Source organism: Bison bison, unplaced genomic scaffold (assembly GCF_000754665.1).
Source record: "Bison bison bison isolate TAMUID 2011002044 unplaced genomic scaffold, Bison_UMD1.0 scf7180017864517, whole genome shotgun sequence".
Taxonomy (NCBI): domain Eukaryota; kingdom Metazoa; phylum Chordata; class Mammalia; order Artiodactyla; family Bovidae; genus Bison; species Bison bison.
In genome coordinates this window covers 3,577,923-3,590,967 of record NW_011495070.1, presented here as the reverse complement: position 1 = coordinate 3,590,967, position 13,045 = coordinate 3,577,923, and the positions used below count along the sequence as shown (strand labels likewise).

Here is a 13,045-nt window from a genome sequence, read left to right as displayed (position 1 = left end):
AGGTTCCGTACGTGATCGAATTAAGGCTTGAGTCCTTGAAAAGAGACTATATAATTCTTCATCTAGGTTGTATAAAAAGGTGGTAACAAAATTAGGGAGAAGGGAAGCAAGGTATTTGGAATCAGTATATACATTAAAAGATAATGGTTGAAGAGACAAAAGAGCATATAAAGCATACAATTCAACTCTTTGTACTGAAGAATAGGTAGTGGGTAATTTCTCTTTGATATCAGGACCCATGATCCCAGCTACGCCTTTCTTGTTGCCATCAATGAAATAGGTAGGTGCATTTGAAATAGGCTGGGAGGCAATGATATTAGTTACTAAAAATTTAGTACACTGTAGGAAGTCCCATAATTTTCCTTTCGGCAAATGGAATGAGATAACATTCTGAAAATCATTTAATGCTATTTGCATGGTCATGGTATACTGTAAGGTAATTTGTAATTCCTTTTTTGTCAAGGGGACATGTATTGCATATGGATCAAATCCAGTTAAGGTTTGTACATGACTCCTTCCTGTTACAATTAGTTGCCCTATTTTCTCAGTTATGATACGATTTTCTTTGACTGTTTAGTATGTAGATATATCTACTCTATCGGGCTGTTTTGAGCTATGACTGCAGTAGGTGAATATTTGGTGGGGAATATATATAAATAGACTGGTTGGGTATGATCCAGCCGAGTTGAGAAAGATTGTTGAATGTGTTTTTCAACAAATTTTAATTCTTCTTCTGTTTCTTTTGTTAGCTGTCTAGGACTATTAGGGTCAAGAGGCCCCTCTAAAATTTTAAATAAATTTTGTAATGCATAGGTGGGAATGCCAATAGATGGCTGAAGCCAATTAATATCTCCTATCAATTTTTGAAAATTATTTAATGTGTGTAGATAATGCATAGAGATTTGAGTTTTTTGAGGTTTTATCTTAGACTCTTCCATAACATGTCCTAAGTAATTAAAGGGTGCTTTCAATTGAATCTTATCTGGCACAACAAGCAGGCCATGATTTTGAAGAATGGTAGTGACTTAGTCATATAACTGTTGTAAACAGAGTTCGGATTCCATGGAGAGGAGTATATCATCCACATAATGAATTATGAAAGCAGTAGGATATTTATCTCTAATGGGTTGTAATAAAACAGATATGAGATATTGGCAAATGATAGGAGAGTTCATCATTCCCTGAGGCAAAACCTTCCACTGAAATATTTTAACAGGAGCCATGGGATTTATAGAAGGAACTGAAAAAACAAAACGTTTTTTATCTTCAGGATGCAAAGGTATAGTAAAAAAGCAGTCTTGTATATCAGTAATAATTACAGACCATCCTTTTGGCACCATGGAAGGGGAGGGCAATCCAGGTTGTAAGGGCCCCATAGGAATCATAGTATTATTAACATTTCTTAAATCCTTCAACATTTGCCATTTTCCTGATTTCTTTTTTATTACAGAAACGGGAGAGTTCCATAGGGAAAATGAAGGCTGTATATGATTTTTCAGTAGTTGCTCATTTACTAATTGTGTGAGAGCTGCCAACTTTCCTTTAGTCAGGGCCACTGAGGTGTCCCTACTGGGGTATCAGATTCCCAGTCAAGAGGCAGCGGTGTTAACTCAATGGCCCCCATCAAAAAGTCTCATTTAGAGAAATCGTGGCTTTAATTTGTTCAAGAAAATCCCTTCCCCACAAATTAATAGGGATACTGGTAATATATGGTTTGGTGTAAGCTACAATTTGATCAGGACCATAAGCTTGTAAATAGGATGCATTGACGAAAGTTTGTGTAGCATTAGCCTTGCCTACCCCTAACAATCTGGACAGAGCCACAGTCTTACCCCATTCAAGAGGCCATTCTTCAGTTCTAATAATGGAAATGTTGGCTCCTGTATCCAACATACCTGTGAAATTTTTTCCCCGTATCTTTAGAGTAAGCATAGGTTTTTGATGTTCCTTCAATAAAGTAGATAGTGTGGCGGCAAGAATGGTGCTACCAAAACCCCCCTGCCTAATTTTATTAGATGCCTTCAATGGTCTGACATATGGCAAAAGTAATAATTGTGCAAAGTGCTCCCCTTTTTGTAAGTATACATTTCCTAACTTTACGACATTCACCATGACATGTATCTCTCCTTCATAATCTTCATCCACAACTTCAGTCAACACTACTAAACCTCTCATGGTATAACTGCTACGTCCCAAAATCAGTCCCATTGTTCTGGATGGGATCGGACTGTAATACCCAGTGGGGATTTTATGAGGATTGTATAATTCTATTAACTCCATGTCATAAGGACTAGGTATATCAATGTAAGCACTCTTAGATGTAGCTGCTTGTAGTGTCATGATGTGGGGTCCTCTTTTTGTAGTGGGGCTAGAGGATAGCCCCTTTACTAGTTTCCCTGTTGTTTCTGTTGTGCCTCTGTAGTTAATGCATTTCCATCCTTATCGAATTTGGAACGACATTCATTCAACCAATGGAATCCCTTTTTACATTTTGGGCAAACTCCTGGGGGCCTTTTTTTATTAGAAGTAGTATTATTTTTTGGAGAAGGCAATGGCAACCCACTCCAGTACTCTTGCCTGGAAAATCCCATGGACAGAGGAGCCTGGTAGGCTGCAGACCACGGGGTTGCAAAGAGTCGGGCACGACTGAGCAACTTCACTTTCACTTTTCACTCTCATGCATTGGAGAAGGAAATGGCAACCCACTCCAGTGTTCTTGCTTGGAGAATTCCAGGGATGGGGGAGCCTGGTGGGCTGCCGTCTATGGGGTCACACAGAGTCGGACATGACTGAAGCGATTTAGCAGTATTATTTTTAGCTGTTTGCACTGGCATGCGGCTTTGTTTTTTCATATGGCCAGCCTTCCTGAAGTTAAAACATTTAGCATTGGCAGCCTTTTGCACATTAAAATTTCTAGTGCCACTAATTTTGCTATATGGGACATAGATCTGATATCTCTACAAGCTTTCAAATACTCCATTAGAGAACCAGTTTCTCGAATTGGTCTAAGCACGGATCGACATTCCTCATTAGCATTTTTTCAAAGGCAAGTTGTTTTAAAATAATATTTTGTAAGATTTCATCCTTGATAGATTTTTTGATGGCATCCTTTAATTTTCCTATAAATTGGGAATATTCCTCTTCATGCTCTTGGGTAATCTTGACAAATGAACCATCAGAGTTAATATTATCAACCTTTGCCCATGCTTTGCAAGAAAATTCTTTAATGAAATACAACATCTGAGGGGTAATATTAGCTAATTGCACAGTCATATCGGCCATGGCTCCCGTTCCAGTGAGTATATCATAGGTTAAATTGGCAGGGTTACCACGAGATTGCTGGTCAATCATCATTTGTCGGGCTTTGTCATCAACCCATATTTGCCACTGAAGTAATTGCTGAGAATTTAGAACCATCTTTGCTACTTGAAAAAAATCATACGGCATCCAATGATCAGCCCATCCTCTGAGGAATTCTACACAGTAAGGAGAAGTAAGTCCATACAGAGAGCATGCTTTCTTAAAGCTAGACAACATACCAAAATCTAAACCAGCCCAAGTATTCTGGCCTTGGGCAGGTTGATCAAACTGTATTGGGAAAGCAAAAGTGCAAGCAGGCATCTCCCGAGGAGGAGTGAAATGGTTAGTACGAGCAAAGTTAGCAACTGCTGTTACAGGTGGAGCAGAAGGGAAAACCTCAGATTTGGGCTGTCCATTGAATGAAATGACCTCCGCTCTAAGTGGTTTCGGTTTCGACACATCCTGTATACATACGTCTCCAATCTGTTTTTCCAGGGATTGTGTCCGATTGAGCATAACATTCTTATATTTCAAAGCACCTTGCATATCTTGTTCCTCAAGCTCATATTCATGTAAAGACCGAACAGTCTTCACTTCCAAATCAACATTATGCCCTTCAATTTGTTCTATGACAGCCCATATGAATTACCATGTAACCCACCATTGAGGGGGAATACGGACTCCTTGCCAATATGCTCACAAAACATTATTCTTAACCCTTTTCCATATGTCTAGATCGAGCGTCCCCTCCTCTGGGAACCATGGATTATGTTCCAGTAATATATGATAGCAGTTGTTCAACTGACTCTTGAAACATTAACACCATTTTGTTTTAAAAAGTGATGCATTATAGAAATGAAAGGAATCTTACTGCTAGGTTGTCCCATCCTGCTTACCTCTTTCTGCAGGGCTCACCGCTTTGTTCAGTCTTCCTATCAAGTCCCTGTTCGGGCACCACCTGTGGGGATTTTCTTTCCCGGGACTTGGAAACAGCGAACCTGAAAGAACAATGCTCGGACAGTCTCTGCAAGGACTGACAACTTTATTTCTGCAGTCAAGTCTTTTTATAGGAGCAAGGAACAAAGAGCTTAGAACATATGGCCAGCAGGGCACGTACAAGGCTAAGATATAATCAGTAAAAGATACTTCAAGGACCATGTTCTTAATGTTCTTAATTACCTATGTGTTTATCCATGACCCATTTTCTCAAGCAACGTCTTTAATGTTTAATTGCTAAATTTTGGCTCCGAGCATAGCCAAAGGCAGGAAATGTTTTTCAGCTATCAGTAAACAATGCCTGGGTACTTCTGGCCCTTCGCCATTTCCCCAAGGACCTTCTCCTTCAAGGCTATTTTGCACTGCGCCTCCCAACACACCCAACATAGGAGCACCACAATATGTAAGACAAATGCAAACAAATATGAAAGGGGAAATTAACAATAATACAATAATAGTGGAGAATTTAATACCCCGCACACACCTATGCATAGATCAACTAAACAGAAAATTAACAAAGAAACATAAACGTTAAATGATACAATAGACCAACTAGACCTAATTGATAGCTATAGGACATTTTACCCCAAAACAATGAATTTCACCTTTTTCTCAAGCGCACATGGAACCTTCTCCAGGATAGATCACATACTGGGCCATAAATCTAGCCTTGGTAAATTCAAAAAAATTGAAATCATTCCAAGCATCTTTTCTGACCACAATGCAGTAAGATTAGATCTCAATTACAGGAGAAAAAATATTAAAAATTCCAACAAATGGAGGCTGAACAACACGCTGCTGAATAACCAACAAATCACAGAAGAAATCAAAAAAGAAATCAAAATATGCATAGAAACAAATGAAAATGAAAACACAACAACCCAAAACCTATGGGAAACTGTAAAAGCAGCGCTAAGGGGAAAGTTCATAGCAACACAGGCATACCTCAAGAAATAAGAAAAAAAGTCAAATAAATAACCTAACTCTACACCTAAAGCAACTAGAAAAGGAAGAAATGAAGAACCCCAGGGTTAGTAGAAGGAAAGAAAACTTAAAAATTAGGGCAGAAATAAATGCAAAAGAAACAAAGGAGACCATAGCAAAAATCAACAAAGCCAAAAGCTGGTTCTTTGAAAGGATAAATAAAGTTGACAAACTATTAGCCAGACTCATCAAGAAACAAAGGGAGAAAAATCAAATCAATAAAATTAGAAATGAAAATGGAGAGATCACAACAGACAACACACAAATACAAAGGATCATAAGAGACTACTGCTGCTGCTGCTGCTGTTGCTAAGTTGCTTCAGTCGTGTCTGACTCTGTGCGACCCCATAGATGGCCGCCCACGAGGCTCTGCCATCCCTAGGATTCTCCAGGCAAGAACACTGGAGTGGGTTTCCATTTCCTTCTCCAATGCATGAAAGTGAAAAGTGAAAGTGAAGTTGCTCAGTCATGTCAGATTTGTAGCGACCCCATGGACTGCAGCCCACCAGGCTCCTCCCCATCCATGGGATTTTCCAGGCAAGAGTACTGGAGTGGGGTGCCATTGCCTTCTCCAATGGACAACGTGGAACAAATGGTCAAATTCTTAGAAAAGTAAAACTTTCCAAAACTGGACCAGGAGAAATAGAAAATCTTAACAGACCCATCACAAGCACAGACATTGAAACTGTAATCAGAAATTTTCCAGCAAACAAAAGCCCAGGTCCAGATGGCTTCACAGCTGAATTCTACCAGAAATTTAGAGAAGAGGTGACACCTATCCTACTCAAACTCTTCCAGAAAATTGCAGAGGAGGGTAAACTTCCAAACTCATTCTATGAGGCCACCATCACCCTAATACCAAAACCTGACAAAGATGCCACAAAAAAAGAAAACTACAGGCCAATATCACTGATGAACATAGATGCAAAAATCCTTAATAAAATTCTAGCAATCAGAATCCAACAACAAATTAAAAAGATCATACACCATGACCAAGTGGGCTTTATCCCAGGGATGCAAGGATTCTTCAATATCTGCAAATCAATCAATGTAATACACCACATTAACAAATTGAAAAATATAAACCATATGATTATCTCAATAGATTCAGAGAAAGCCTTTGATAAAATTCACCATCCGTTTATGATAAGAACTCTCCAGAAAGCAGGAATAGAAGGAACATACCTCAACATAATAAAAGCTATATATGACAAACCCACAGCAAACATTATCCTCAATGGTGAAAAACTGAAAGCATTTCCACTAAAGTCAGGAACAAGACAAGGGTGCCCACTCTCACCACTACTATTCAACATAGTTTTGGAAGTTTTGGCCACAGCAATCAGAGCAGAACAAGAAATAAAAGGAATCCAAATTGGAAAAGAAGAAGTAAACCTCTCACTGTTTGCAGGTGACAGGATCATCTACATAGAAAACCCTAAAGACTCCACCAGAAAATTACTAGAGTGAATCAATTAATATATTAAAGTTGCAGGATATAAAATCAACACATAGAAATTCCTTGCATTCCTATACACTAATAATGAGAAAATAGAAAGAGGAATTAAGGAAACAATTCCATTCACCATTGCAATGAAAAGAATAAAATACTTAGGAATATATCTACCTAAAGAAACTAAAGACCTATATATAGAAAACTATAAAACACTGATGAGAGAAATCAAAGAGGACACTAATAGATGGAGAAATTACCATGTTCATGGATTGGAAGAATCAATATAGTGAAAATGAGTATACTATCCAAAGCAATCTATAGATTCAATGCAATCCCTATCAAGCTGCCAATGGTATTTTTCAAAGAGCTAGAACAAATAATTTCACAATTTGTATGGAAATGCAAGAAACGTCAAATAGCCAAAGCAATCTTGAGAAAGAAGAATGGAACTGGAGGAATCAACCTGCCTGACTTCAGGCTCTACTACAAAGCCACAGTCATCAAGACCGAATGGTACTGGCACAAAGACAGAAATATAGATCAATGGAACAAAATAGAAAGCCCAGAGATAAATCCACACAACTATGGACAACTTATCTTTGACAAAGGAAGCAAGAATATACAGTGGAGAAAAGACAATCTCTTTAACAAGTGGTGCTGGGAAATCTGGTCAACCACTTGTAAAAGAATGAAACTAGAACACTTTCTAACATCATACACAAAAATAAACTCAAAATGGATTAACGATCTAAACATAAGACCAGAAACTATAAAAATCTTAGAGGAGAACATAGGCAAAACACTCTCCGACATACATCACAGCAGGATCCTCTACGACCCACCTCCCAGAATATTGGAAATAAAAGCACAAATAAACAAATGGGATCTAATCAAAATTAAAAGCTTCTGCACAACAAAAGAAACTATAAGCAAAGTGAAAAGACAGCCTTCAGAATGGGAGAAAATAATAGCAAATGAAGCAACTGACAAACAACTAATCTCAAAAATATACAAGCAACTCCTGTAGCTCAATTCCAGGAAAATAAACAACCCAATCAAAAAATGGGCCAAAGAACTAAATAGACATTTCTCCAAAGAAGACATACATATGGCTAACAAACACATGAAAAGATGGTCAACATGACTCATTATCAGAGATGCAAATCAAAACCACAATGAAGTACCATTTTATGCCAGTCAGAATGGCTGCGATCCAAAAGTCTACAAGCAATAAATGCTGGAGAGGAAGTGGAGAAAAGGGAACCCTCTTACACTGTTGGTGGGAATGCAAACTAGTACAGCCACTATGGAGAACAATGTGCAGATTCCTTAAAAAATTGGAAATAGAACTGCCATAAGACCCAGAAATCCCACTGCTGGGCATACACTCCGAGGAAATCAGAATCGAAAAAGACACGTGTACCCCAATGTTCATCGCAGCACTGTTTCTAATAGCCAGGACATTGAAGCAACCTAGATGTCCATCAGCAGAGGAATGGATAAGAAAGCAGTGGTACATATACACAATGGAGTATTACTCAGCCATGAAAAAGAATACATTTGAATCAGTTCTAATGAGGTGGATGAAACTGAAGCCTATTATACAGAGTGAAGCCAGAAAGAAAAACGCCAATACAATATCAGATCAGATCAGATCAGTCGCTCAGTTGTGTCCGATTCTTTGCAACCCCATGAATCAGAGCACACCAGGCCTCCCTGTCCATCAACAACTCCTGGAGTTTACTGAGACTCACGTCCATCGAGTCAGTGATACCATCCAGCCATCTCATCCTCTGTTGTCCCCTTCTCCTCCTGCCCCCAATCCCTCCCAGCATCAGAGTCTTTTCCAATGAGTCAACTCTTTGCATGAGGTGGCCAAAGTACTGGAGTTTCAGCTTTAGCGTCATTCCTTCCAAAGAAATCCCAGGGCTGATCTCCTTCAGAATGGACTGGTTGGATCTCCTTGCAGTCCAAGGGACTCTCAAGATTCTTCTCTAACACCACAGTTCAAAAGCATCAGTTCTTCGGCACTCAGCCTTCTTCACAGTCCAACTGTCACATCCATACGTGACCAGAGGAAAAACCATAGCCTTGACTAGACGGACCTTTGTTGGCAAAGTAATGCCTCTGCTTTTGAATATGCTATCTCGGTTGGTCATAACTTTCCTTCCAAGGAGTAAGCGTCTTTTAATTTCATGGCTGCAGTCACCATCTGTAGTGATTTTGGAGCCCAGAAAAATAAATTCTGACACCGTATCCCCATCTATTTCCCATGAAGTGATGGGACCAGATGCCATGATCTTCGTTTTCTGAATGTTGAACTTTAAGCCAACTTTTTCACTCTCCACCTTCACTTTCATCAAGAGGCTTTTGAGTTCCTCTTCACTTTCTGCCATAAGGATGGTATCATCTGCATATCTGAGGTTATTGATATTTCTCCTGGCAAACGATTCCAACTTGTGTTTCTTCCAGTCCAGCGTTTCTCATGATGTATTCTGCATATAAGTTAAATAAACAGGGTGACAATATACAGCCTACTAACACATATATATGGAATTTTGAAAGATGGTAATGATAACCTTGTATGTGAGACAGCAAAAGAGACACAGATGCATAGAACAGTCTTTTGGACTCTGTGGGAGAGGGAGGCAGGGGATGATTTGGGAGAATGGCAGTAAAACATGTATAATGTAAGAAACGAATCACCAGTCCAGGTTTGATGCAGGATACAGGAAACTTGGGGCTGGTGCACTGGGATGACCCAGAGGGATGGTATGGGGAGGGAGGTGGGCGGGGGGTTCAGGATGGGGAACACATGTATACCCACAGCGGATGCATGTTGATGTATGGCAAACCCAATACAATATTGTAAAGTAAAAAAGAAAATAAGATAATAAAAAATAAATAAAATAAAATAAAACAAAACAAAAAAATAGTTTCTATTGAGGGCCAATTATGGGCTAAACACACATCAAAAGTGTTTTCAGTGTAGCATAGTATACATTTATACCTGTGGTGGATTCATTTTGATATTTGGCAAAACTAATACAATTACATAAAGTTTAAAAATAAAATAAAATTAAAAAAAAAAGAAAATGCATATGTGGTTTGAGACTTAGTCAAGTTTATGAACGTGAAATATATTATCAGATTCATAATGTCAAAATCAAAAGAGTTCCAGGCATCTATTTTAGTGAACTAGACTTATGGTATATGAGACAAAAAGTAACTGCATTCTTAAAGCACTTCCTTTTAACCACCCTGTCCTGGAGATATATCAAACGAATCCTGAAGCACTTTTATTTACTTTTGCATCTTATTGGACAATCTAATTATTTCAGTTTATTTTTTTTAAATCACAATAGAATATGGTCAAATCTAAACACACAATACTGTGTGATACAAACTAGAATTTCCACCTAATTTCCATAATCTCAAAACCCTTCCATGAGAAAGGTAGGGAAGTGGTAAATAAGGCCAAGTGGGTTTTATTGGTCAGTTTTGGTATTTGTTTTACTCTTCCTCCTTGATTCTGAATTTCTGCCCTCAACTCCCACCATTCGGTATACTTCTTGCTTTTTTAAGCTTTTGAAAATGGAAGGCTAAATGGGCAATGTAACAAAGGTGGACAGGTCTTACGTGGTTGATGATGTTGAATTGTTTCATTTACATTTAATTATTTCATTTTGATTGTTTTGTAAGGACTTCACCCATCTCTGTTCTGCATTTTCCAGTTTAGGTCGTACTGCTGCTAAACGGCAGCTTACACCTCCGCTATCAGTCCCTGACTTCCAGTGATCCACCTCATATTGCATCTTTCTAAGTGACTTTGACCCTCCAGTCTGGCCTCGTGACCACAGTTCTTTCCAAAGGACTCAAGTCCTGGCCTCTTTCCACTAGGTATGCGTGTGGTCAACAGGACCAAACAGCTTGCCCCACCACTTGTGTGACTGTAGCTTGCTCAAACCCTATGCTGTTCTCTGCATTTAGCCATTGGAGGCAGCTACAGTCATTGTTGTGCCTTTGGAATTTTCACAGGAAAGACAGACTTTCTCATGAAGCTTTTTCATCTCTAAAACCTCCAGGAGACACAGGTCAAGATTACTCCTTTCTTCTGGAAGCACCAGAACCAGACTAATAATGTGCGCTGCGCAAATAAAACTTAAGGGTTCAGAAGTCAATGTCGACTCCCTACAAGCAGCCCCATGCTCTGCACATGCTTTTCTTGGAAACAAACCAGCTAAAAGGACAATCCTACTTTTACGTCACATTATTTATACAAAGGTATTTGACTATTATTATGCCTGGAAAATCCCATGGACGGAGGAACCTGGAAGGCTGCAGTCCATGGGGTCGCTGAGGGTCAGACACGACTGAGCAACTTCACTTTCACTTTTCACTTTCATGCATTGGAGAAGGAAATGGCAACCCACTCCAGTGTTCTTGCCTGGAGAATCCCAGGGACGGGGGAGCCTGGTGGGCTGCCGTCTATGAAGTCACACAGAGTCGGACACGACTGAAGTGACTTAGCAGCAGCAGCAGCAGCAGCAGTTAGTAATGGGAACTTGAAGATTTTGAACAGAATAGTGAGTGACATAACCAGAGGGAGGCCTTTAAGAACAGTATTAAGCACCTTTGCTATCCTTACACTTTTATGGATCAGTAAGCTCAATCTGTTTTTGACTGAAGAGTAGCAGTTTGTTATTTTCAGTCAGTTGTTGGGTTATAGTGAACTCTGAGGTATAAAAATATCAGAAGCTGTGCAACACAAAAGAGAAATCCAAGATTGGTTATCTTGTTTTCTGAGGAGGACCAAATATTTTTTATTTTCATATATAATTTCTGCTTCAATACGGTGGCAAAAATCTAAATGATGTGACTTAATACATATTTTCCTTTTATAGATCCACTGGATTTTGCAAGTTTTTATTTGCCAGAGGTTAGACTTTTAATGTTTTAATTATATTTGCTAAAATATTCTAATTCATACGAACATTACTGAATTGACTGGTTTTCTAAGATTATTAGCTTAGTCTATAATCCTGCATTAAAGCTTTTTGATTTTAATCTTCAGAAGGCTTGAAAAATAATCAATAAAAGCAAGAACTCTTATGGCTTGGGTTTAAATCCTTTTTATTGTAATTGAATTAGTTCCCCTATCTTGGCCCAGAGAAGCCTTTGTAATTTTCTGTTAAGCTTTCAGAAGTGGCTTGCATTATGTAATCAGATAAGAAATAAAATAAACCCTTTACTTAACAATATTATTTTTAAAAAGCACCACTGATTTAGTCTATAATACACTGTTGACAAAATAAATTAATAACAATGAAAAACACTAGTTTGAAAGGAGTGATTGCTGAGCTTTCATTTAAATTTAAATTTAGACAAAAATAGCTAAAGTAGTCTTGTTGCCTAAAATTACCTTGTTCAAATCTTTCCCATTAGAAAGAATGATATTTGCAAATCAAACAGATTAGTTTTCAGCACACATAGATGAGTCCTCTTCTTTGAAAATTTCTCATTATTTTAAAAATATGATACTCTATTTAAACACAGCAATGGAATTCCACTTTGCATCCTGTTCTTTACTTGATGAAGGAGATTTTACTGTAACATGCTTTTCAAACTTCAAAAGTTGGTAGGAAAACTAAATTAGCCTGTGGAGAATCAAGTTAAAAGTGGTATATTTTGGTTCTATCTGTGCCCAATGAAAACTATGTCCAGTTGGACTTAAACTGGACATTGTAATTCCCACTGAGTTTCCTCAAATTCTCAATTTCCTGATCAGCCTCACAGTTAGAGGACTGAGCCAGGCTATTACAAAGTCCTGGAGGAATTTCTACTTGCAAATGCATAAAGATGCACAAATATGAATATTTTGTGACCTAGAGCTAATATGTGAAGGACATGATGGACACATACAGTTATCCCAAGTTCTCACAGACATTTTAGTGGGGAAAAATGTCACCACTCTTCCGACATATTTGATAAGTAAAAAAGGCCTTAACAAAATCCCTGGATTCCAGTTAATACCATTTGCTAACCCTCTTGTATGGACCAGACCCCTATGCTTATTAAAAACACAAAAGCAGTGAGGTGTTGCTGCTGCTGATGCTGCTAAGTCGCTTCAGTCATGTCCGACTCTGTGCGACCCCATAGATGGCAGCCCACCAGGCTTCCCCATCCCTGGGATTCTCCAGGTAAGAACACGGGAGTGGGTTGCCAATGCATGAGAGTGAAAAGTGAAAGTGAAGTCGCTCAGTCTTGTCCGACTCCCAGCGACTCCATGGACTGTAGCCTACCAGGCTC

The 13,045-nt window shown here is 38.7% G+C and overlaps 1 protein-coding gene across 1 annotated transcript; it reads right to left on the bottom strand.

Moving 5' to 3' along the window:
* Positions 1–1,623: 1,623 nt before the first annotated feature.
* LOC104981298 lies at positions 1,624–4,458 on the bottom strand. Its single transcript, XM_010830310.1, has 3 exons — positions 4,197–4,458; positions 3,174–3,926; positions 1,624–2,438 (listed from the first exon to the last, which is right to left on the bottom strand). The coding sequence occupies exons 1-3, from the start codon at positions 4,456–4,458 to the stop codon at positions 1,624–1,626; spliced, it is 1,830 nt and encodes a 609-aa protein (XP_010828612.1).
* Positions 4,459–13,045: the final 8,587 nt, after the last annotated feature.

Bases quoted from the DNA above. Each gene is read 5' to 3' on its own strand.
- LOC104981298 (XM_010830310.1), bottom strand. From the start codon at position 4,458: ATGGTCCTTGAAGTATCTTTTACTGATTATATCTTAGCCTTGTACGTG. The intron at 3,927-4,196 runs GTAAGCAGGATG...GGGCTGTCATAG, and splicing joins GGTGAGCCCTGCAGAAAGAG to AACAAATTGAAGGGCATAAT. The intron at 2,439-3,173 runs GTTCATTTGTCA...AAATTCGATAAG, and splicing joins TGATAATATTAACTCTGATG to GATGGAAATGCATTAACTAC.